We start from the raw sequence: 27,782 nt of genomic DNA, 5'->3' as shown, positions 1-27,782 counted from the left end.
GGTATGTTTATGACTAACTTCATCTATTATACACCTTAATTGTAAAACAAAGCTTTTGACGATGATTTTTTCCTTTAAGTGTGTTCATTCATTTTTTAATCCAAGTCTATGTTAACAATTTAGGCCTCAACCCTCAATGACTCTTAAATACTTTGATTGAGATATGATTTATCTTTTTGGAATAATGCATACTATTATAGAAGTGTATCTCCAAAACTATAATTTATAGTGTTGGAGATATATTTCCAAAATAGGTATATTTAATTCTATAAATACATTTCCAAAAATCAAAATGAGTGTACATCATTAAGAGAAAAGGGTATAATGGGTAGTTGGGAGGTAGAAAGGGGTACGTGGGTGTACTTAGCGAAAATAGAGTGTTAATAGCAATAGTCTTTAATTCGTTAGCCGGCTGATGCATACACAAGTCCAATATCCATCGACATAAGGATTTCTTCGCTGACACGCCAACAAGGTCGTTTTGGTCATTCCATATCCTCTCCCAAAACAAAATAAAAAACCAAAACAGAAAAAAAAAAGATCACCAGCAATTTCATTCCATCATAATGGCCGCCTCAGCGATGGTGTTGGATCCGCCGCCCTTCCTCCCGTCGACAAAGTCCGCCTACCTCCAAGGCGGCGACGCCACGGCCTTCGATGAGGAAGATCTCTACAGCCGCCTCAAATCCCTAGTGCGTCAGCTCGAGTTCGTCGACATCCAGGAGGAGTATGTGAAGGACGAACTGAAGAATCTCAGGCGCGAGCTCCTCCGCGCGATGGAGGAGGTGAAGCGGATCCAGTCGGTGCCGCTCGTCATAGGCCAGTTCATGGAGATGATCGACCAGAACAACGGCATCGTTGGATCCACCGCAGGATCCAACTACTACGTCAGAATCCTCAGCACTATCAACCGCGAATTGCTCAAGCCTTCTGCTTCCGTCGCGCTCCACCGCCACTCCAACGCGCTCGTCGAGGTGCTGCCGCCGGAGGCCGACTCCAGCATCTCGCTCCTCAGCCAGTCCGAGAAGCCTGACGTCACTTATAATGTCGGTTTCGTTACATTTTGTTGTTTTTCCTATCGAATTTTAGGTTACCGTGGCGAATGATGATTTTTAGGGTTCAATTTCTTTTAATTGCAGTTTGATTAGGGTTAGGTGCGGCTAAATGAATTTTGTTTGCTTGATTGGAATTTCTTTAAAATGATTTCTAGTTGGCCTGACGCTGCTTATAGTGTTAGTTTTGTTTTCCCTATCGATTTTAGGTTACAGTGGCAAAAGGTGATAACTAGGGTTTTTGGTCTAGTGCTGGTTTAGTTTCTTATAGTTTATATTTTTTATTGCACTTTGGTTAGGGCTTCTTGCGGGTAAAATTAATGTTTGGCTTGATTGGAATATCTTTGAAGTGGTTTGTAGTTGGAGTTTTGTCAGGCGTTGTGAGAGCAATTGAAAATTCAGTTTCATTACGTATCGTGGTTTTCTCTATCCAATTTTAGGTTATTGTGGCGAGAGATGATTTCTAGGGTTTTTGTTCTCGTTTAAATTAGGGTATATTTGAGGAAAAAAGTATTAATTAGACTTTGAAATTCTAAAACATCAAAAGATATGAGAATGGGGTAGTATTTATTAGTATTACTGAAGTGAATCAACATTGCCCCAGGTTTGTAGACTTAACGCTAGACAATAAAAACTGTTGAGTTTGTTTAGAGGAATTGAAGTGTCTTGGTTTAGTGGTTGCAGTTTAAGATTTAAAAAAATGTCATTACTTCAAGTGTTTGTGAGACCCATAAATAAGCCTTGGGGAGTTTCTTTTTGTTCTTTATATGCAGCGTGGGATCCAGGAGTTGATGCTATATTTTAAAAATATCGATGATTAGATGTTTATTTAATTGTGTGATGTATTGAGTCTAAGTAGTTGCAAAGGTGGTAACAGTGACACTGAAAGTTTTGGTCCATCATTCTGTTTTGGTGAGAACTTGGACCTTCCCAGGATTGAGATTTGAGATGGATTCTGATAAGGAAGATGAGAGTGATGATGATGCATGAAAAATTACTGGCATGTTATTATGTAGTATAATTTATCCCCTTTTCTTTGAGTTTAATTGTTGCATGTCCTTATCCCCCTTTGATGTATTTGATCTTTTTTAGGACATTGGAGGATGTGATATCCAGAAACAGGAAATCCGTGAGGCTGTGGAGCTACCCCTTACACATCATGAACTATACAAACAAATTGGTATTGATCCTCCTCGTGGTGTTTTACTGTATGGACCCCCTGGCACTGGCAAAACAATGCTTGCCAAAGCTGTTGCTAATCATACCACTGCCGCCTTCATCAGGGTTGTAGGATCTGAGTTTGTGCAAAAGTATCTTGGTGAGGTATGATTTTTAAGTCATCTTCATTTGGATGCGATGTTGACAATGTTGTAACTTACTCTGCTATCTTTGTTTCTTTTTGAAAATTATGGGTTTCCAATTCATAATTCCTGATGCTATTCTGCTATTTACATTCAGTATCAAATTCGGGGATTGTTTATTTTATTGGGATATCATTGGTGTTTAGTTTCAACTCAATGATTTTAATTAATGTTGTTCCTAAAGTTTCCTAGGAGTTTCAAATCCATTGATTGTATGTGTTTTGATCAATGGTTTAGAGCAACATCTTCAAATCTTCCCTGCCATTTTTATTTTAGGGTCCACGAATGGTTCGTGATGTATTTCGTCTCGCTAAAGAGAATGCGCCTGCTATTATATTTATTGATGAGGTTGATGCAATAGCCACTGCTAGATTTGATGCCCAAACTGGAGCTGATAGAGAAGTACAGCGTATCCTTATGGAACTTTTGAATCAGGTATCTATGAAATGATATTTATGTTAGGTGCTGTGAGTAGGTTGTTACTACTATTAGTAGTTACTAATTTCTGATGGGCTGCTGTGAATTAGTTTTTGTTTCTCTTAACCTCTAGCTATTTGGTTGGGCTACACTTCCCTATGATTTTAGATATTTTCTGAAGTGTTGGTTTAATTACCTGTTCTTTTCTTCAGATGGATGGTTTTGACCAAACAGTTAATGTTAAAGTTATTATGGCAACTAACAGAGCAGACACTTTGGACCCTGCTCTGTTGCGTCCTGGAAGGCTTGATCGTAAAATTGAGTTCCCTTTGCCTGATAGACGTCAAAAGAGGCTTGTATTTCAGGCAAGTCTTATGGGTTTTCTATATGATTCACTGGAAATTTTATATTCTGACTTTCTGAGTGGCAAATTTTCGCTTGTTTTGCTGACTCAGTGCCTTTTATATTGAAAAAATTTGTAGTTTATTTTCATCTGCTAGCTAACCTCTTGATGGTTTGATCAGGTTTGCACAGCCAAGATGAACTTGAGTGATGAGGTAGATCTGGAGGATTATGTTTCTCGCCCTGACAAAATCAGTGCTGCTGAGGTTTGTTTCTTTCTTGTCCTATGACTTTTGTGCCCAATAATTTTATGTAGGAATGCTTGTTATTAGTTTCAGGATCATTTATCTAACTATTGGAAGTTTTTGAAGTTTATTGTTTTTCACATCCATTATCTTGGTTAGAAGGCTTGAAGCAATGTTGAAAAGCATAGGGAGTGGTTAGAAGGCTTAAACTCTGGTTAAAAGAAAATATCATGTTTCTTTACTTAATGTTATTTATATCAAGATTAGCAAGATGACACTATTCCATGGGGAAATTGTGGAACAGAGTTGAAGCTATTAGCTTGGTGTCAATTTTCAAAATGAAAATAAAATGTGTAAATAAGTAGAACTATGAGAGAACGGATTGTTTGTTTGAGAAAGATTATGCTGTGAAGGACCTATTCTTTCTAAAAAGCTTAAAAGGTGAGATAGCTAATGAAAATTGTTGAGATTTCTATGAAAGGGAATTTAGAATTTAGATCATCTGGATATGCTTTTAGCAAAGCTTCTCACTGGCTGTCTCGAATAAAAAGAAGAGGGTGGTATACATGGAGCATTGTTGCATCGTTGAGGTAGAAACTCGAGATTCTAGGCTAAAAATAGCAGATGTGGGTAAAATAAAGCAAAAGGTACAACTGTTTGATTGAAGATTAAGCCTGTTATATATGTGTGTGTGTGTGTGATGTTTTAAGATGTCTTACACCCAGTAAGTGAGATCATACATTATGACAAAAAGGTCAACCTTCCTCCTTTTCTAACTTCCTGGGTCTCTAAGGTTGGTCTTAGGTGTTGCGTACATAATTAAGTTCAGGTTTTATTACTAGAAGAGGTAGCTGTGATAAATAAGAAAGACAATCAAGTCAAATGTGAATATATGCCTGATAGAAGATTGCCATCTCTACAGGTCTTTGTAATATATATATATATAAACAGTTTTATCATTTGATGATTGTTGGTGCCTGCAGATATCAGCTATTTGTCAAGAAGCTGGAATGCATGCTGTTCGCAAGAATAGATATGTCATACTGCCAAAGGACTTCGAGAAGGGTTATAGGACAAACGTGAAGAAGCCTGATACTAACTTCGAATTTTACAAGTGAATTTGTACGCATGTTGATAAGTTTTCTTAAATATTACACACAATTTATTAAGCTTATACGCTATACCCAATAAGGAGGTTAAGGAGGTTGAGTTGTGTTTTACGAAATTTTTTGCGATTTTTTTTCGTAAATGAAGTTTTGTCTTATCATATGGACGATTTAACACAAAAGGTTTAATAAAACACTGTTTTATCTCTTTTTGTAAGGCTGTATATAAGACCTTAAAAAATCAAATATAATTTGAAGAAATGTATTCTTAAAACACAATATTTTAAAAACATGAAGGGTTAGACAGAACAAAACACAGGTTTTTATATTGTTTGTTTTCAACTTAAGAGTACGTACAATCCTTGGCTATACTACAAAGATTTCATTAATCATTGTATAAAGCATACTATCTAGGCTTTATACGATGAGTACTATTTTACTTTTTTTTTCCAAGCAAAATGTCAAGTATTCTTCGAACACGAAGCCTTCTCCCGTTTGGGGTGATTTTCTCATTTTAGTTTCAAAATTATTAAAAATTAAATTCAGTTTATGTTTTCAGTTTCAGTTTATTTTGGTTTTTAAATTTTAAAAAGCTGTTGTAATTTAAAAATAAATAAAATAAGTTTATTATTTTATTTTATCACACTCCATTATGAAATCATGGAATATTAAAAATAATAAAATAAAATAAAAATAATTAAAAAGTATTAAAAAATCATATAACTTTTTTAAAATTAAAAAAATAATTATTCAAAAAATTATACCCGTAAAAAAATAATTAAAAAGTATTAAAAAATCATATTGGGATACAACACATGTTTCTATAATTTGTGGCTAGCTTCTATCAAACAAAAAATTATACCCGTAAAACAGAAAAGTGCATAGAGTTTATACTTTCAAAATGTGATAATAATAACAATTAAATTTATAGTGTGCATTAACTGTATCTTATAATGGTTGAGTCGATCGATCTAAGAAATTTGTCACTCGACGAATATATGTTGTTGTAATCTATGTTGTGTGTGTTTCCATCTAATTCAAAGTAGACTGAGGATCATCTTGCAACTTCTACTTCAATTTACCATAGCCCTACTGATAACAACAGTTTTAACAGGACAGACCCACAAAACTTTCACCAATAAGTATAGCCACTATAGAATTCATTTTCACTTAATACACTCAGCATCATATATTTTTGTTTTTTATACATGCCGTGGATCAAACAATAATCCAAAGTAGTAAGTAACTAGGCATCAAAGGCATCAGAATCAGTGAACGTATATTCTTAATTTCAACAGTTTTGATCTAACAATTTTAACAAAGCAAGAAAACCAACCTCGTTAGCATCCAATGAATTATTAAGAATGTTAGCAATAAGTCGTTAGTTTCTGTCTTTTGGTTAAATGTATTTTTCTGTTTTGATTAATATGGTTAACTGTTGGCCTATTTATTTAGGGATATGGTGCCATGTGTTTAGGAAACCACCCAAGAATTCATAGGTGGAGTTAGTGGGTGCAGAGTCATTTTTTTTTATTTTTTTTATTGTAAGACTATAAAGTTTTTAAAGTCTGCATTTTGAATGAATAACACGAAATTTCACAAAAATAAAGAAAATCTTACCTTTGTGTTCACAATTGGTATCATAGCTCCTTCATAGGGGCCTGATCCATAATTTTATCGAGTGTGAGAAAAACAGTTGTGAGTGAGTGTGTGAGGGCACCTATGAGTGAAAGAGACCAGCAGCCCCCTCTATAGAAAAGAAGAAGAAGCATGGCAGAATCGAACAACAACAAATATGTGCAACCTGCAATCCCTAGATTTGATGGACATCATGATCATTGGGTGAAACTCATGGAGAATTTTCTTTGCTCTAAGGAGTATTGGCATTTGGTAGAGCATGATGTTAAACAAGTGACCTCAATAACTTAAGAGGGGTGGTGAATTAAGTTTAAAAACTTTCCCTAATGAAATTTTAATTCTCTCTTGAATTAGAATATGTACACTTAATATGAATTAAGTAAAGAACAATTCAAATGAAACTTCTTCAAAGCAAATAATATGAATTAAGTAAACTCAGTTTTTATACTGGTTCGGCCACGCCCTGTGTCTACGTCCAGTCCTCAAGCAACCCGCTTGAGATTTCCACTATCTTGTAAAATCTTTTTACAATGTCTGAACCACACAGGGATATCATTCCCTTCTGTTCAGAAATCTTTACAACTCAGGAAACTCACAGTCTCTTGAACAACAATCATTTGCTTTAGAGTAAGAAGATTATTTCTCTCTTGAAGAGAAGAATGTTACAAGATGAAGATCATATAAGAATCCTTATAGATTTTGCAAGTGTTTGCCAAGACTTTCTTTTGAGAGGATTGGACAATTATTGTTCTATAAAACTTTGAGGAACTTCGAACCTAAGTCACCTATTTATAGGTCTTTGGTGGCCTTTCAAAATTTTGCGAACAGTTGTGACTTTTGGGAGTTATTTTTAAAATTTTCTCACTGGTAATCGATTACACAGATAGTTTTGAAGAGTTATGACTCTTCAGATTTGAAATTCAAAATTTCGTGTCTGGTAATCGATTACACAATTGTTGTAATCGATTACAAGTTTTAAATTTAAATTCAAAATTTCTAAAAGCTGTTTAAAACAATTTTATCTCTGGTAATCGATTACAACCTCTGTGTAGTCGATTACACAGTTCAAAATTCAAATTCAAAAGTTTGCAAAACTGTTTAAAACTCATTTTAGCTTCTGGTAATCGATTACCAGAGAGAAAATCATTTATTTCAAAAATAGAGTTTCACTTTAAAACTTTGTAAGATGTTTTGAGGAGTTAACCTAAGGCCAAACCTGTGCAACCTCTTTTAAGGAATTCTTTTAACATACTATGGACTATTTGTTCATCGTTTCTCTTGAATTCATGATCTTGACTGTAATCTTGAAATCGCTTTCATCTTTGGCATCATCAAAAGCTTTATACAACATATGCTTCTACACATGGGATCTTAGTTGTTAAAAATAAAACAACTGAGTCAGAAGCTGAACTCAAGGCCATGGAAGAACAACAACCGAAAGACATGAACATAAAGAACTATCTATATCAAGCCATCGATCGTGAAATTTTAGATACTATCCTTAATGATGATACGTCCAAAGACATTTGGGACTCTATGAAACAAAAATTTCAAGGGTCTACAAGGGTGAAAAGAGCATAATTGCAAGCTTTGCGTCAAGAATTGAAATGCTGCAAATGAAGGAAGATGAAACAGTGAATTCATACTTTGCCCGCACGTTGAAAATTGCTAAAAGTGTGAAGGCATGTGGAGAAAGCATGCGAGAGAACATTATTGCTGCAAAAATCTTGCAGTCCATGATTTCGAAATTTAATTATGTTGTATGCTTGATTGAAGAATCCAATAATTTGGACACTATGATGATCGATGAACTGCAAAGTAGTCTTTTAGTTCATGAACAAAGGATGGTGTGTCAGGAAGAGGAGGTACATACACTGTAGATTATGCATGAAGATAGGGGAGGAAGAGGACGAGGAAGAGGAAGAGCAAGGGGATGAGGTTCTTCCTGTGGCAGAGGAAGAGGGAGACAATCAATCAACAAAGCTGAAATTGAATGCTTCAAGTGTCACAAACTTGGACATTTTCAATATAAATGTCCTACCTGGGAAAAAAATTAAATTATGCTGAGGTGGAAGACAAGGTAGATCAGGAGGATGAACTCTTGCTAATGGCTTATCTTGATTTTAAGCAAGGAATGATAGAGGAATGGTTTCTTGACTCCGGGTGCAACAACCATATGAGTGGTAACAAAGACTGGTTCTCAGAATTAGATGAGAACTTTAGACATGCAGTAAAACTTGGCAATGACACTCGAATAGTTGTAACGGGGAAAGGGAGTGTCCTGTTGAATGTTAATGGAGTCACACATGTAATCTCACATGTGTACTACGTTCCAGAACTAAAGAACAATTTACTAAGCATAGGACAACTCCAAGAGAAAGGCTTGTCTATACTAATTCAGAATCGGAAGTGTAAAGTCTCTCATCCTGAAACAAGACAAATTCTGGAAATAGAAATGAAGGGAAATAGGATGTTTGTACTAACAACTACCAAGGCACCCTTGAATTCAACATGTTTTTAGATGGAACTAGAGGAAGGGTCATAGCTTTGGCACAACCGATTTGGTCACTTAAGCTACAGTGGTTTGAAGACACTTTCCTCCAAACAAATGGTGAATGGACTGCCTACTGTCACAATTCCAAGAGAGATCTGTATGCACTGTTTGGCTGGGAAGCAACATCGAAAGCCTATGCCTAGGAAAAGCCTATGTAGAGCATCAAGCAAACTTCAACTTGTGCATGCAGACATATGTGGACCTATCAATCCAATATCAAGCATCAACAAGAGGTATATTTTGAATTTCATAGATGATTTCTCCCGCAAATTTTGGCTTAATTTCTTGAATGAAAAATCATAAACCTTTTCACTCTTTAAAAGGTTCAAGGTGCTGGTTGAAAAGGAAGCTGATGTAAGCATTGGATGTTTAAGGACAGATAGAGGAGGTGAATTCACTTCAAATGAATTTGGTGAATTTTGTAAAAACCATGGCATACGTAGGCAGTTTTCTACAACCTACACACCTCAGCAGAATGGAGTTGCTGAGAGAAAGAACAAAACGGTTATGAATATAATGCAATCTATGCAGGTTTGAAAATAAGTTCCTAAAATATTTTGGGCCGAAGCTGCGAGGTGGTGTGTTCATATTCTCAACAGAAGTCCTACAACAGTTGTACAAAACAAAACTCCCGAAGAAGCATGGAGTGGAGTGAAGAATACTATTGATTACTTTCGAGTATTTGGATGTTTGGCTCATGTCCATATACCAGATCAAAACCGAGTAAAACTGGATGATAAAAGCAAGAAATGTGTTCTCCTAGGAGTAAGTGATGAATCAAAGGCATATTGATTATTTGATCTTGTCAACAAAAAATTTTTAATCAGCAAAGATGTGGTTTTTGAGGAACAAAGGGGTTAGAATTGGAAGTAGAATATAGAAGAACATCAACAGGATACTCTAGAGTGGGGAGATAATGAAGAGTATGTGAGTGATTCCGAAAAGCAGTCTGAAGAAAATGTTGTGAAAAGTATTGGTGCTCAAGAAACCAAGGATCAAAATGAAGATGTTGAGAATGATTCTACAGGTACTGATACTTATCCTAATGACTCTCATATTATTAATTATGAAACTCCAGTTGAAGGGAGGGTTAGAAGGAATAGGAGAAAACCTGTTTGGACGAAAGATTATGAAATAGGAGAAGGTCTATCATATGATAATGGTCTAAATGTAATACTGAGGATGACCCAATCTCATTTGAGGAAGCTATTAAGAGTGAGAAGTGGAGAAATGCAATGATGAAAGAAATGGAATCAATAGAGAAAAACATGACTTGGGAGCTCACGATCTACCAAGAGGAGTAAAGCCAATTGGAGTCAAATGGATCTTCAAAACCAAATTTAAAGAGACTAGAGAAATAGACAAGTTCAAAGCCAGGTTAGTAGCTAAAGGGTACATGCAACAATATGGAGTGGATTACACAGAGGTATTTGCCCTGGTGGCCAAGCTTGACACAGTTCGCTTAATACTTGCTATAGCAGCACAATATAGCTAGAATGTATTTCAGCTAGATGTGAAGAGTGCCTTTCTTCACAGTGAAAATAAAGAGGAGATCTATGTGCAGCAACCAAATGGTTTTTTGAAAAAGGGTGAAGAAGAAAAAATGTACAAGTTAAAAAAGGAACTTTATGGCCTTAAACAAGCACCGAGAGCTTGGTACAACAAAATAGAGGCCTATTTTATTCAAAATGGATTTGGTAGATGCCTTTGTGAACATACATTGTTTACAAAATCACAAGAGGGAGGTAAAATTTTAATTGTAAGTCTCTATGTAGATGACTTAATATATACTGGAAATGATGGAAGTATGTGTGATGAGTTTAGAAGATCCATGATGACAAAATTTGATATGTCAGAGTTTGGAAAAATGAGGCACTTTCTTGGTATTGAAGTTATGCAGAATTCAAGTGGAATCTTTATATGTCAAAGGAAATATGCTCAAGAAGTGTTGTCACGATTTGGCATGGAAAACTGTAATGCAATTAAGAGTCCAATTGTTCAAGGCACAAGATTGTCAAAAAATGATGCAGGAACCAAAGTTGATGCAACTTTGTTCAAACAAGTAGTTGGCAGTCTTATGTATTTGATTGTAACTCAGCCAGATTTAATGTATGGAGTAAGCTTGATCAACAAGTTTATGTCCAATCCCACTGAACCTCACTGGTTTGCAGCCAAAAGAATATTAAGGTACTTGAAAGGAACAACTAAACTAGGCATCTACTACAAGAAAGGGGAAAACGCAAAGATTGTAGCATATTTTGACAGTGACTTTGATGGGGATATAGATGATAAAAGAAGTACTTCTGGATTTGTATTTTTATTTGGCTCTGGAGCAGTCTTATGGTCCTCAAAGAAACAACCAGTAGTCACATTATCCACCACAGAAGCTGAGTATATAGTCGCTGCCTCTTATGCGTGTCAATGTATTTGGATTCAAAGAGTGTTGGAGAAGCTGAGCCTTGAAGAACAAAAGAACACACTGATTCTATGTGACAACAATTCCACGATACAATTATCAAAGAATCCAGTGTTTCATGGGAGGGGCAAACATATAGACATTAAATTTCATTTTTTAAGAGACTTAGTGAAAGAGAGAACGATCAAGTTAGAGCAATTCTCAAAGCTGCGGAGGATGTTAGGCATGTTGGAAGCTTCAGAGATAAACTAAATGCTACTACATCTAGTTTAAGGGAGGGAATGTTAACAATAAGACATTAGTTTCTATTTTTTGGTTAAATGTATTTTTTTTTGTTTTGATTAATATGGTTAACTGTTGGCCTATTATTTAGGGATATGGTGCCTTGTGTTTAGGAAACCGCCCACGAATTCATACATGGAGTTAGTGGGTGTAGAGTCAGTTTTTTTTTTTTGTTTTTGATTGTAAGGCTATAAAGACTAAAGTCTGCATTTTGAATGAATAACACAAGATTTCACAAAAACAAAGAAAACCTTACCTTTGTGTTCACAAATAACTCAATTGAATTAACAACTAATCTCCACTAAAACACTAGATGCAAAATTTCATCAACAAAAAACAATAGAAGAAAAAACAAAAAGAAACAATCGATGCATGATCGACGAGCACTGTACGAGAGAGAGGGAGAGCGACACAATGAAGGGAGAGACAGTTCAATAACGCACGAGAGAGGGAGAGTGGCGATGCATCAGAGGGATAACGACCACATGTGTGTGTGTGTACTAATTAAAAGCCTTAAAAGATTATTACTATTGTCAACATAATTATTATAGTTATAATATAATATTGTATATATAGTTTGTATCAAATATTTGTTATATTTGAATGGGTGACTCCTTGATAGTGATTTAAATCTTATTATATTTTATCTTAATATATCTTGAAATATTGAAAGCAATAAAATAATAGATAATGTTAATAATTAGATAAATCTAGTTAATGGAGTAGAAAAAAAGATATAGAAAGATTTGGTTATCAACCTCTATGGCAATATATCTCATGTGATCCAATTTTAAATCATATATTCTTGTGATTATATAAGGATTGATGAATTTTATAAACAATTTCTATTATAAAATAGAAAATTAGTAGAGCATGTAAGATTTAGAAGAAAAAAAAAAGAGAAATTTATTGACACAATAAATAAAAAAGAAGAAAAATAAGTGAAGAACACAAATTACAATGAATAAAACATTCTTTTCAAAACCTCTATAGTATAATTCTTGAAAGATGTGTTGTATTTTTTTGAGTTTGAGATAAATGGGATTATAGGTGTTAAGGTAGATTTCAAAATTTTATGTATATTTGGTATTTTTTTATGTTTAAGTTATATTTTCTAAGTTGTTAATATTTCAGAATAAGATATTAGATGTAACTACTTTTATTATATTTTAGCATTTATTTTATTTGAATGTCCATATTTTAGGATTATTTTTTTTTATTTATGTAAAAACTTGTTTATTTGAGGTATATTTTGACTTGAGATATTTATAGTCAAAATTATGATAGTACAAAAATATCTCACATATAATAAATAATCAAATAAATGTGTCTTTACATAAATAAAAACATTATCTCAAATATAGATATCCAAACTAAATGAACACTAAAATATAACAAAAGTAATCACATCTAACATCTTATTTGAAAGGTTGAATTAGTATTTTGGTTCTCTAATTTATTATTTGGGTTCAATTTGGTCTATAATTTTTAAAATTGATTCAATTTAGTCCTCTAATTTTTTTGTTTAATTTGGTCATCTAATTTTAAAATCGATTCATTTTTTATATAAAAAAGATATATGCATTTTGTAGCGGTTTTTAAATCACTTAGTGGAGATTTTGAACTGCCACAAAGTGTAATGTCTTATAATTTAGACTCAAGGACCAAATTAAATTGTTTTAAAAAATTAGAGGAACAAATTGAACCCAAAAAAATTAAAGGATCAAACTGAATCTAAATAATAAATTAGAGGACTAAAATACTAATTTAACCTATTTTAAAATACTAACCAAGCTAAAGTAAAGGTAAATAAAGAAAATTATGCCTTCAAGTCTACTCAATATCAATCATTTGTTTATTGTACTATGAAAATAACACTTATAAGTTACAATGAAATAATAATTATAGTGAATAAAACAAGTTTAAAAAAAAGTTCGCAAATAATATTTTTTTTACGTGATGCGATAATCTAAAAAATCAATCATAATATCTAAAATAAATTTAAAATAAGATTATATATATATATATATATAAGTCAATTTGAAACAATCACAATTTATTCTCATAACATTCTCAATAAAATATTTAAATACCATAATGCATTTAAATAAATATCACAAACACAACTGGTAATTCCCAAAATCAATGTGAATCTTATAATTTTTTAAATGCTCTATGAGTTCATATTCATGTAATGACATCCTATTGTCTTCTTTATCATAATTGAAGGTATCTAGAATTTTTTCCTCATCCTAAATAGAAATATATATTATAAATCTCATTCTTATTTCAAAATGAAGATATCTATTATAAATCTCATCTCCGTTGAATAAATATAAATAAATGTATATACAATAATCCAGATGCAAGGCACATACACAATTCCAAGTCACACGGTTTAAATATCTTGGGTCTGTAATACAGGATGATGGAGAAATTGAAGGGGATGTGAATCATCGCATTCAAGCAGGATGGATGAAATGGAGAAAAGCATCGGGGGTGTTATGTGATGCAAAGGTACCGATCAAGCTAAAGGAAAAGTTTTATCGGACTGCGGTAAGACCGGCGATTTTGTACGGAACAGAATGTTGGGCGGTCAAGAGCCAACATGAGACTAAAGTAGGTGTAGCGGAGATGAGGATATTGCGGTGGATGTGTGGTAAGACTCGACAGGATAAAATTAGAAACGGAGCTATTAGAGAGAGGGTTGGAGTAGCGCCTATTGTAGAGAAGATGGTGGAAAATAGACTTAGGTGGTTTGGGCATGTAGAGAGAAGACCGGTAGACTCTGTAGTGAGGAGAGTAGACCAGATGGAGAGAAAACAAACAATTCGAGGCAAAGGAAGACCCAAAAAGACTATAAGAGAGGTTATCAAGAAGGATCTCAAACTTAATGATTTGGATAGAAGTATGGTACTTGATAGAACATTATGGCGGAAGTTGATCCATGTAGCCGACCCCACCTAGTGGGATAAGGCGTTGTTGTTGTTGTTGTTGTTATATGTCATTATTTTGCCATTCAAAATTCAAAGTAATTTACCAAATGAATATACTATTGTCTAATATAAGGCCAGTGCATATAGGCATATAGTATACACAACAACACAAGGATTTCTCCATGTAAATTTAGTGCACACGAAGAGCAGGTGTCGTGACCGCATTTTGGTATGTACCGAAAAATTAAGTGTCACCGCAACAAACCTTGTATATAAAAGAATATAATTCGGACATAAAAGAAAATATACCGAATATACATAAACTTTTGAAATCTACCTTAACACCTATAATCCCGTTAATCTCAAACTCAAAGAATACAACAACACATCTTTCAAGAATTATACCATAGAGATTTTGAAAAGAAAAGAATGTTTTAGTCACCTTTCTTTAAGCATAATAATTTCTATTCTTGACTTATTTATTCTTTTCTTTATTTACCTTGCCAACAAAATTCTTCGTTTTTTCCTTTTTCTTTTTAATATTTTATGTTCTACTAATTTTTTATTTTTCAAGAGAAATTATCTATAAAATTCTAAAAAGAAAATTATTTATCCTTATGTAAGTACAAAGAGTATAGGATTTAAAATTAGATTACACGAAATATATTATTATAGATTTGGATTATCAAATCTTTCTTTATTTTTTACTATTCTATTATCTAGATTTATTTAATTATTAACATTATTTTTTTTCAAAATATATTAAGATAAAACATGATAAGATTTAAATAACTTCCAAAGATCATCTTTCAAATATAAAAAAATATTTGATCCAAACTAAATAAACAATATTATTTATTATTATAATAGTTATCTTCCCATACTAATAATCTTTTAATTCTTTTAATTAGTATATAGAGTTGTCCCGGTATCTCTTATAATTATTAAATGATCTCAACATTGCTCATATTTCATATGAACCACATTATATTTTTATTGATAAAATAATTATCTATCTCAATCAATTTTAAATAAAGTAATTAAAACAATCATATTTCTTTAGTTCAATTAAATTTAATATATCATAATCCAAATAATATATATATCATCATAATAATTTTAATTCAAATGAACTCTTATACTAATAATTTTTATACCAAAATTAATAATAATAATTATATTAAAATTTTAAGATGTTAAACAACAGAGGGACTGCTAAGGTAGAGTGAAAACATAAACTATAAACTATAAATCATTTTTTATTTATGAGAAGGGGTAAAAACTGTTCCAAAATTGTATAAAAAACCAACTCAATCTAATTTTTGTCAAATATTTTTTTTTCAAAAATACATTTTAAAACTGAAAATTGAAAATTGACAAGCACCCCAAATCAGGCCTTAGACTTGAAATTTTTTGCTTAGAAAAAATTAGAATATAACTCATTCATTGCTTCGTCTTATAGACAAATATAAAAGATTTGGTACAAGTTCTTTTTGCTAATAGATTTTATGCTTAAATAAGAGAAAAGAAAACGCTCAATACAAATTCACAAGTTTGTCAAAAAAGTTCTTTTTCTTGATTCTAAACGGCATTTTGATCAATGTATATCTTCTCTCTTCAGGAATTTCTCAAAGTACACCACTTTGAAAAACAATTCCCCAACTGCACCTTTTTTATTTCCCATAGGGGAGTCGGGTTTGGGCACCCCAACTTTCCTTTGTGTCCTTTTTTTTTAAATAAAAAATTATATTATATAAAAATATTTTTAATTACTTTTAAAATTATTTAATTACTAAATTATTTTTTTAATATTGATTAAATTAATTTTTTTATTAACAAATTGATATTATAGAATTTAACTATTTTTTTATATTATTTAATTTATTTGAGATATTTTTGATTGAATATTTGTTTTAAAATCTGAATTTTGTATAATAATATATTTATTTTGGAAAAAAAAATTTAAATATTAAATTTAATTATTTTACTAAATATAATTAGTTTGTTTATGTCATTAGATTTAATTAAAAATGATAAAACTAAAACTTTTAACAATTTATTTATAAAAGAATATTATACTGCATTATCAATAAAATATTTAAACAATGACATTTGGCTAAAGAAAAATTTAATATTAGGATATATTAGGACAATTGTTTATACTATGATCATGTTATCGGCAAAGTCCACATTTTTTTCTACTTGCTCGTTCATTTTCGTCTTCGTCCATCTCAATGGGAATGCGAGTTAAAACGGGACGACCCCTTGCAGTCCTCTTTCTCCTTGGACCAGGCCTCCACTGATCTCCTTCATATTCTTGCCACATTGATTCGTGTGGCAGTAAACCAAAGGAATTGTCGTAGATGTGCAAAATGTGTTGTAAAGTGAATAACATCGGCACATAGGTCATGAGATCAACATTGACAGATTTACAGGCAACCATGACGTGAGAACATGATAAATGTTTAGCCTGATATTCACCACAATCACACTTTTGGGATTGTAACATTACTCTAAACCTTTCAGGTGGTCTGGGTGATTCAAGTGGGGATTGAGTCTCTGTTATAATAAAAGTGTGATTGTGTCTGTCGAATTCATTTATAATGTGTGAATTAGATTCTTGTTGACCACTATTCATTGCATCGAAGACGACTTCAGAATACTGTGAGCCGAAGTTGATCATTGTATGAGTTTGTCGACCTCTATTAGCAAAGAGTTGTGCGGTCTTGAAATACGTCTCCTCAACCAACGATGACACCGGTAAATGTCTTGTGTTTTTGAACATGGAATTAATAGACTTCGACAAATTGGTATTCATATGTCCCCAAAATTTCCGCTCATCGAAGCATTGTACCCATTTTTGTTTGGGTAATTGATCAAGCCATTCAGCCGCACTTGGCTTATTCGCACGAATATCCCCAAGATGTCGCCAGTGCATCTTCTCCGTGTATGCGTAACCTATAAATATTCAATCAATGTATTATGTTATAAAATTTGATTGAAAGAAAATTATAACGAATAAATAAAATAGATTCTCACCAGCCAAGTGGTTTCTTTAAATGTTTGCAGTTTGATTTACCGCGAAGAAAATTTTGTGCAATGTGGCGCAGACAAAAGAAATGGGATGTGTCCATCCTGGACCCATAAGTTACTTGGGTTGTTGTAGGCACTTATAATTAAGAGCTGTCGGTCTGAAATGAGAGAAATGTTAATTTGCGGAGTAACATGTCTTCTCAAATTCTTTAGAAAAAACCTCAAGCTGAAGTTGTCTCCCCTTCTACAATGACATAGGTAATCGGGAAGATATGGTTAGCTCTATCTTGTGCGGTAGCTATCAACAGTGTGTCAGTATACTTCCCGTAAAGCCATGTACCATCTACTTGTACTATGGGTTTGCAATATGCAAAACCATTAATGCATGGACCAAATGACCAAAAGACACGTTTAAACAATCTTTTGCCCGGTACTATTTCTCCCCCCTCATACAATGACTCTGTTTGAGCAGTGACCACAGTCCTGGGAACACAAGATTACAAAGCTCCGAAAAGTTTTGGCAGTTTGACATATGATTCTTCCCAATTTCCATCATCTCCAACACTCTTTGCTTTGCTAACCATGTCTTCTTGTAGGATGAGGTATAATTCATGAACGTTTTGATCTCTGCAATCAATGTCTTGATGGAGACGGTTGGGTTTGTTTTGACAATTGGTTGGATGATCTGTGCTATGACGTGTTTGTCGAGTTGGCGATGATCTTGTCTGAACATCGGCACGAGACAAGTGTGATGACTTCTGATACTCTTGATAATCCATTTGTTATGCCTCTTTGAATTGCATGCGCCCAAGCTCCATGTACAACCATTTTCATGTAACTTGCAGACGAAGTTTAGCATTCTCTGGTCAGAGTAAATTGTTCTGCAATCAAAATGATTTTTGATGTTGTATTCTTTGATTGCCCGAATATATTGTGCTTTGTCATCGAAGGTCATGCCAACCTCGAGTATACCGACCGGTGGTTGTACATTGTGTTGCTGATGAACAAAATGGTGTCTATCAATGTAGTGTGGTAGGTGGTCAAAGTTCAAGTCTACTGGACACCTAGGTTGCTGATATTGCAACGGAGGTGACGGAGGTGTCGTTGGTCTGCCAACACCCTCGTCATTGGTTTGGTCATCACTTTGGTCGTCGCTTTGGTGATTGATGTGATCAAAGAACTGTTGATCCTCATCCTCAGTAAAATCATCCATGTTTTCATCATGAAATCGTATAATGGGATCTTCTTTAGCAATGGAATGTTTATCTCGGTTTGATGTTTGCGTTTGTGGTAGTTGTGAAGGTGGTGTAAAGGGGGATGAAGGATGATTTTTTTGGTCAAAGGAGGTTTGTTGGCCATGAAAAAAAGAATCGTTCTCGGATAATATTTGTGTGTATGAAGTATAAATGTCAAAGGGGTTTTGTGATTCAAGGTTGTTGTATGAAGATACTGGATTATTGAGGTCTATGTTGTTGTACGGTAACTGTTGTGGAGGCGGTAGTTGTAGTTGTGGAGATGATGGTTGTGGTTGAGGAATAAGCTCAGTAACAGCATAGAATTCGGCAGAATTCAATTGTGGATTCTGGAGAATTGTTTCCATCGCGCCTTTAAGATCATCATTGTCAAATAGTTGAGCTGAAATAAAACGTGTCTGACCGAGATGAAATGAAATAGGGACATGAAATAACAATTGAGCCACTTGTTCAGTTGCTTGAGTAAGGAGACGATTGTTAATTTTTCGAATGAATTGTGTAAACGTAATAGAACGACTGGCGTAAAAAAATATTAGGGTCGTACACATGTACATCGATCCTTGAACTAGATCGTCTACAATGTGACCATTGTGGTAAATGATGGTCGCAATTTCTTTAGGTGGAGCCATGGTGGTGCTTATGGGATATGAGTGAAAATGGTGTGAGAGTTACAAATTGAGTTTTGTTTTGTGAGAAAGTTGTTGTGTGTGATATGTTGTTGTCAAATGGTGATATTATATATAGGCTGAGAAAGTTTAGTACCAGAGTTAGATTGGAAGGTTAGGTTGGGAGAGTTAGTTATGAGGGTTAGATTGGAAGGTTAGGTGGGAGAGTTAGTTACGAGGGTTAGATGGGAGGGTTAGGTGGGAGTGTTAGATTGGAAGGTTAGGTAAGAGAGTTAGATCGGAAGGTTAGGTGGGAGGGTTAGGCAGCAAAGTTAGTTACGACGGTTAGGTAGGAGAGTTAGGTAGGACATTAAGTGCATGTGAGTAAATTAGTGTACACATGTGAGTGAACAGTATGCAACCTCACACATTAATATACATGACAGACTGTTCGTTTAATCATGATTATTGACCGCAGTGTTCCGTATCGCATGCCAAGGTCACATGGATTATTCAGAAACATGTTAATAGGATAAATATACGCATGTGAGTGAACAGTGTGCAACACCACACTTTAATGGGGTGTTAGTGCATGTGAGGGTTAGGTCTGACATTGCTCTGCATATCTGAAATCATGCATATGTAGACTATTATTACTGAAGTAAATTGAAAATAGCAACTTCAAAGCATACAACAACTACAACTAGATAATAAAGACGGAGAAAAACTTCAACACAATATAACAACAAAATATGTTAAATTATTCATTCTAATTTCAAGGTATTCTTCAGCTTCTGCTCCATGTCGACCCAACTTAGGTCATTAACTTGAGTAGGTGATAATGAATTATGAACATCAACTTCAAGTTCCATACATATTACACTTGTCATATTGAGAAATGTATGAAACATGCATGAGACACCTTCTTCATCAATAGTTTGAATTGCCCTATATTGAACTTCACCATTTAATTGATATACAGGACAACGATACCAAAGGGCATTAATTATAGGCGTAACACCATTCTCTGTAATTGATGACTGTATTGCAGTGATTATATTTGGCAGCGTCATTGTTGGATTCAAGAGTAATGACTTTGTGTTGTCACCTATGAAAATTGCATTTGCACTTGAACTTTGAATGATTTCACCATTGATATAAACGTACGCACAAATAGGCTCTGACCTCATTGCTAGCCCTCTCTGTTTTCTCTCACAATTTGATTAGACGCAACTGTGCAAAGTATTGGGTGACATGATAGGTTTATATATGCAATCAATCACGGGTCCATGGTTCATGTGAATTAGAATATCGATGTGTCACAGTACCACAGTCGTGTTAACGTGCTTTGGAATCTCGAGGCCTTACAACGAGACAAAATATAAATGTGGTTTGGAATCTCGAGACATTACAATTACATTAAGTGTAATGTTGAGGCCATGCGAAATGTTGAGAACGAAGCTAATGCGGTTATCGTACGCATGCGGGTGAATAGTGTGCACGAAAATGTCATTGGTTCACGTGTATTAGAATCTCGATGCGTGACAGTACCACAATTGTTGTTAACGTGCTTTAGAATCTCGAGGCCTTGCAACGAGACAAATTATAAATGTGCTTTGGAATCTCGAGGCATTACAGTTACCTTAAGTGTAATGTTAAGAACATGCGAATTATTGAGAACCAAGTTAATGCGATTAACGTACGCATGCGGGTGAACAGTGTGCATGAAATTTCATTGATTCACGTGAATTAGAATCTCGATGCATCACAATACCATAGTCATGTTAACGTGCTTTGGAATCTCGAGGCCTTACAACGAGACAAATTATAAATGTGCTTTGGAATCTCGAGGCATTACAGTTACCTTAAGTGTATTTGTGCTTGCAAAACTAAACACAATTTAAATGATAAATAGATGAGAGGTGCATGTCAATACCACATTTGCATCACCCCACTTCAAATTTTATATCATTTGTATTCGGTTTACCATTTGACATCATTCTCATGGATGATAAACCTCTATTACGTCATCAACATGTTCATCATTCACGTACTATGATTAATGAGTTAATCACTTCCTATTACCATACAATACCTGAATCAGAACCACAAATTATATCATTATTATTGTGTACCGAGTTCCAACATATTGTCCTAATCAAACAGTGTAAAATTAATCCTGCATTGATCACTGCATTGGTTGAACGATGGAGGCATGAAACACATACCTTTCACCTGCCATGGGGAGAGTGCACCATCACACTCGAAGATGTTGCACTTCATCTAGGCATTAGAGTCGATGGTCGTGTTGTGGCTGGACCTAGCTTCTTACATTGGGATGAGTTATGCCACGAGTTACTAGCGGAATTCCCTCCCGAAAATGCACGTAAAGGAGCCGCACTGAAGCTGACATGGTTGCTAAGCATGTTGCGTGCACCATTGCCTGAAGAACCAACAATGCACTTACTACAATGCAAGTGTGGAGCTTACATAATGTACATGATTGGCAGTGCTTTAATTCCTGGTAAATCTGGAAATAGAGTTCATTTAATGCATTTGAACCTATTATGTGATTTGAACAATACTAAAAAATATAGTTGGGGTTCGACTTGTTTAGCAAACCTGTATAGAGAACTATGTCGAGCATCATCGGAGGTTGGTAAATCTATGAGTGGTTGTGTCATACTATTGCAGTCATGAGCTTGGTACCACATGCCTTTTATTGCACCAAGAGTCCCACGACCCAAAACAACTTTTTCACTGGCTAAAAGGTTATTTACGTATAGCAAAATGTTAATTTTTTTTTTATTTCAATGACGTGTATTATAACATTACAATGAATACTGATTTTGTATGTTTTACATTTCAGATGGAGTGGTGGTAGATTAGAATATAGGGCCACACCGCATGGTGACTTAGTCGGATATAGGTCTCGTATAGATCATATGGAGAGCCGTGAGGTATAATACTATCATGATCTGCACCTTAAATATGTACATACATACTAACATGTTGCCCTGTTGGCATATATTTCAATTTTCTTGGGTCCCATGTAGAGGATTTGAAGAACACCTACCCAGACGTGCATATAGAGACATGGAGATTTGGTCTACATGTACTGCAATTATTTGTTTCTCGATTGTCGAATGGAATCAAACGAATCGGGTGAAGCTACAGTTTGGACTACAACAAGATATCCCTGTTGATCCCATGAATCTTGATCTACTTCACCAAATTGACATGCAAGACAATCATTACACTGATTGGATGTAATACCATGCGGAGTGGATTAATATCTGGAAAAACAAACACAACGATGTTTTAGTTGGGCAATGGGTTGAAGGAATAGAGACACATAAACCAACGTACATGGAATGGTATAGGAAAAAGACCACTTTGTTCTTGTCTGTTGCACAATAACTACATGATCCACGCACAACAATTACCCAAAATGTTGCAAGTTCAGATATTGAACAAACACATTTTGAAATTCCACATCCTCAGTCAATGTATTTTACTCCTTCACCTGCTCATCAAACTTTTGGCCACACTGACGAGTCAGTCACCGCAACCACCCATGAATGGATGACCGATTTATTTGGCGTCGATTTCAATACACCAAATTCAGCGGCATCATATTTAGCTACTTTACAACAGTTCGATGCACCACATTCGTTTGGCGAACAAGGTCAAAGTTCTTCAGCTGCAACAACTAACATTGAAAATACTAACATAGAACAACAACATCATCATGACGTGGGAGAACCAGTCATACTGGAAAGAAGAAATCCGCAACGTAATCGGCGTCCACCACCTTGTGGGACTGGTCATCGTCTTGGTCATTGAAGTATAGAATGTTGTGATAATGGGATCAAATATGTTTAAGTACCCCAGTAACGGCATCATCAAATATGATTTGGACCCTTGCAACTATAGTTAAGTGTCCATGTTCTGCATTTTTTTAAAATTATGTTGAACACATTAATGATATTTGTGACTCGTTTTTCCTATGGTTTGAACGTCAAAGAATCCAAAAAAAATATTTCGTACATCAGTTCCATGGAATGACACCTCAAAATACAAGAACCAAATCAAAAAAACTATGATTTGGACCCTTGCAACTATGCTTAAGCGCCCATGTTTCTGCATTTTTTTAAAATTATGTTGAACACATTAATGATATTTGTGACTCGTTTTTCCTATGGTTTGAACATCAAAGAATCCAAAAAAAATTATTTCGTGCACCAGTTCCATGGAATAACACCTCAAAATACAAGTACCAAATAAAAAAAACTATGATTTCCCTTGCAACTATGCTTAAGTGCCCATGTTCTGCATTTTTTTAAAATTATGTCGAACACATTAATGATATTTGTGACTCGTTTTTCCTATGGTTTGAACGTCAAAGAATCCAAAAAAAATTATTTTGTGCACTAATTCCATGGAATAACACCTCAAAATACAAGTACAAAATAAAAAAAAACTATGATTTGGACCCTTGCAACTATGTTTAAGTGTCCATGTTCTGCATTTTTTTTAAATTATGTCGAATACATTAATGATATTTGTGACTTATTTTTTCTATGGTTTGAACGTCAAAGAATCCAAAAAAAATTATTTCATGCACCAGTTCCATGGAATAACACCTCAAAATACAAGTACCAAATAAAAAAAAAACTATGATTTGGACCCTTGCAACTATACTTAAGTGTCCATGTTCTGTATTTTTTTTAACTTATGTCAAACACATTAATTATATTTGTGACTTGTTTTTTCTATGATTTGAACGTCAAAGAATCCAAAAAAAATTATTTCGTGCATCAGTTCCATGGAATAACACCTCAAAATACAAGTACAAAATAAAAAAAAAACTTATAATTTGGACCCTTGCAACTATGCTTAAGTGCCCATGTTCTGCATTGTTTTCAAATTATGCCGAACACATTAATGATATTCGTCACACACTTTTTCTATGTTTTGAACATCAAAGAATCCAAAAAAAATTATTTCGTGCACCAGTTCCTCGGGATATCACCTCAAAATACAAGCACAAATTTTTTTTAAAAAAAAACTATGATTTGGACACTTTTTCCGTGGTAATAACGTCAAAAAATCCAAAAAAAAAATATTCATGACATACTCTGCAATTTTCACAAATCAATTTTTTTTTACTTTGAAATTATATTGGACTTCTGCTGCATCAATTATCAGGGATAAATCACAGTCGAAATTGACAACACTCGGCAATTTGCACAGGTCTCTAAAAATATAAATGTCTCACCAGTAAAACTGACATGACATGTACTACTCAATTTTTTTTCACTCTGATAATTATAATGGACTTCTACTCCATCAATTACCAGAGATAAATCACAGTCAAAATTGACAACACTCAGCAATTTGCACACGTCTATAAAAAAATAAATGTCGCACCAGTAAAACTGACATGACATGGACAATTCAATTTTTTTTCACTCTGATAATTATAATGGACTTCTGCTCCATCAATTACCAGGGATAAATCACAATTGAAATTGACAACACTCGGCAATTTGCACACGTCTCTAAAAAAATTAATGTCGCACCAGTAAAACTGACATGACGTGGACAACTCAGTTTTTTTTTCACTCCGTTGTTTTTTTCACTCGACAATTTGCACATTATGGACCCTTGTAAATATGCTTAAGTGTTAATTTACCCGTTCATCAAAATGCATAATTAACTAGTGACTCACTCAACTATAACCAAATTCTATAAATACCACTACAACTAAAGACATTCATAACAATTTCAAATTTTTATCTCAATTCCTACCACAATGTGTCACCTAACTGCATATGTTTGTGTTTACTACGACGACCAAATTTGCAATACTAATGAGGGCACCACCTTCGTTAGTAACAACACAAAAACTTTCATGGTCGACAAGGTCATAACCTTTACACAATTGCCTGAACTTATTCATCAAAAACTAAACATTGACCCAGAACAACATATCCAGCATCTCCACTTTCGGTGCCCTATATTTGAGTCAGGACAACGTTATATGTACACATCTTTTATTCTGCGAGATGATGCAGATGTTTGACAAATGTTCAACATTTTTTACAACAACCCATCACTACTATTTGTGGAGTTATTTGCCATAATCTGTCACAATAATAACCCACCATGCAATCAACATGACTCAACCTCTAATCTTGAGGACTTATCAGATGAATATGAGACTTGTTGGGTCAAAAATCATGATAATGATACTGACTCCTCTTTTGGGCCCGAAGGAAGTAACCTGTCTCCATCCCACGAACCTATATTCAAACGGGATTGGTAATCTACGGATCATTCATGTCTAAGTTATTTCTTCTTTGACATTTTCATGTAATGTCTTATGTCCGTCTTCAGTTATCACTTTACGTATTGAAATAATTTTTCCTTTAAATTTAAATTAGCAATTTTCAGTTTACCCACTTTTACTGCAGTAGTTGACATGGTAACATAACTGTCAAAATTCACAATACTTTGCCATTTACACTACACTGTTTCTAAATATTAAATGTCTCATCGACAAAACTGACATGAAATGGACAACTCATAATCTCTTTGTTCACTTTGAAAATAATTATGGACGTTTGCTGCTTTAATTACAAGGGAAAAATCATAGTCCAAATTGACAATACTCTGCAATTTTCACACGGCTCTAAAAATTAAATGTCTCACCTGCAAAACTGACATGAAATGGACAACTCATAATCTCTTTGTTCACTCTGAAAATCATCATGAACGTCTGTTGCTTTAATTACATGGGAAAAATCACAATCCAAATGGACAACACTCTGTATTATGAGCTGTCCATTTCATGTCAGTTTTGCAAGTAAGATATTTAATTTTTAGAGACATGTGCAAAACTGACATGAGATGGACAACTCATAATCTCTTTGTTCACTCTGAAATTATAATGGACGTCTGCTACATCACTTACTAGGGAAAAAGAAATATTGGATTCCAATACACATCAACGTGGCAGAATACTCATACAATTATAAATAACACAACATATACACAATACAAACACACAATCTCACACAACATAATTTTACAAACCAAATTCAATCTTATTACTATGCCATTTTTGGGAGAACAAGCAATCAGACCATTGCTAACTCCATATTAGCTTTCATTTTTCCAAATGGATCAATCACTCACAACCAAACTGGTGTTTATTTTCAAAGTCTCACTCCAATACCAATGCGAGTTCCTAACAACTGTTCTTTTGATACACTCAAGCGTAGAATGCACAACACCCTTCAACTAACCAACAATCAATTACTGGATGAAATCTACTACCGACAACCATTCATAGATGCAGGTCAACAATATTTTTTTCAATCTCTACAATTGAAAAATGATGATGATGTTTACACAATGTTAATGTGCAATGAACAATACTAGTATGTTGGCCCTATAGAATTATTATGTACCATTATTAGAACACCGGATGCTATACTCAACCTGCTTCAATCAACCATCACTCCTACTTATGATGCAATTATGTATTACAACGGGAAGTGGAACATACCACGTCAAGGTGAGTTTTTGGGTTACTCCTTTACTGGAACTAATCCAATAAGATTTGGCATTCCTTCGGGATGTGACATGGAGAAACTCAAGGATTTAATCAAGTAAGTTGCACCTATAGGGGTTCCCCCTAATGGAATTCATGGATCACAATTGGTTAGACGATTGTTCTTTCGACAACAGGTCATTCTAAGTATTCCGAAAATTTGATTGAATATGAGATAACAAAATGAAAAATGATGAAGACGTGCTAAAGGTGTTAGCACAATCCAACTATTGGAAACGATTCTGCACAATAGAAATTTTGACTATTTTTAGCAAACCAGTAATCCAAATAGAAGAAGACATGTATTCTGCACAACATATTTTAGATCTTCATTAGTTTTGTTATGTTTGCGTTGTAATTGTAATTTTTAATATGTTTCATTATTGTCGAGTATCATTTCAGTTACTGTAATTTGAGTATTTTGTCTACTTTATAAGACAGATGTGTCATATATTTTTTCGTGGTATTTTTTTTACTGTATTTTAATACTACTAACTAATTTTATTATTTTTTAATTATAAGAACATACAAAAATTAACAAAACATAAATTTAACCACACAATTACATATAACATAAATAAAAATTATACTATAACTTTATCCAATTTTTATATTTTTCTTTATATGCATATTTTTGTTAATAAAAAAAATTAATTTAATCAATATTAAAAAAATAATTTAGTAATTAAATAATTTTAAAAGTAATTAAAAATATTTTTATACAATATAATATTTAATTTAAAAAAAAAAGGACACGAAGGCAAGTCTGGGTTGCCGAAACCCGACTCCCCTATAGAAAATAAAAAGGTGCAGTTGGAAAAATTTTTCTCTAGGTAGTGTACTTTAAGAAATTCCTGGAGAGAGGTGTACATTGGTCAAAATGTCATTCCAAACATTCTTGGTGTGGTATTTATAGGCATT

The 27,782-nt window shown here is 33.9% G+C and overlaps 1 protein-coding gene across 1 annotated transcript; it reads left to right on the top strand.

Annotated features, from left to right (window-relative positions):
- The first annotated feature begins 469 nt into the window (after positions 1 to 469).
- Positions 470 to 4,642, top strand: LOC100820353 (26S proteasome regulatory subunit 6B homolog). The gene is made up of 6 exons (XM_003538293.4): positions 470 to 1,046; positions 2,145 to 2,375; positions 2,690 to 2,848; positions 3,043 to 3,195; positions 3,355 to 3,438; positions 4,401 to 4,642. The coding sequence occupies exons 1-6, from the start codon at positions 567 to 569 to the stop codon at positions 4,533 to 4,535; spliced, it is 1,242 nt and encodes a 413-aa protein (XP_003538341.1). The 5' UTR covers positions 470 to 566; the 3' UTR covers positions 4,536 to 4,642.
- Positions 4,643 to 27,782: the final 23,140 nt, after the last annotated feature.

Source organism: Glycine max, chromosome 11 (assembly GCF_000004515.6).
Source record: "Glycine max cultivar Williams 82 chromosome 11, Glycine_max_v4.0, whole genome shotgun sequence".
Taxonomy (NCBI): Eukaryota; Viridiplantae; Streptophyta; class Magnoliopsida; order Fabales; family Fabaceae; genus Glycine; species Glycine max.
Note: the sequence above shows the minus strand (reverse complement) of the source record. Positions and strands in the feature narration are given on the sequence as shown.

Coding starts and splice junctions, on each gene's coding strand:
- LOC100820353 (XM_003538293.4), top strand. CDS start 567: ATGGCCGCCTCAGCGATGGTGTTGGATCCGCCGCCCTTCCTCCCGTCG. Junction 2,849..3,042: donor TTATGGAACTTTTGAATCAG/GTATCTATGAAA, acceptor TCTTTTCTTCAG/ATGGATGGTTTTGACCAAAC. Junction 3,196..3,354: donor AAAAGAGGCTTGTATTTCAG/GCAAGTCTTATG, acceptor TGGTTTGATCAG/GTTTGCACAGCCAAGATGAA.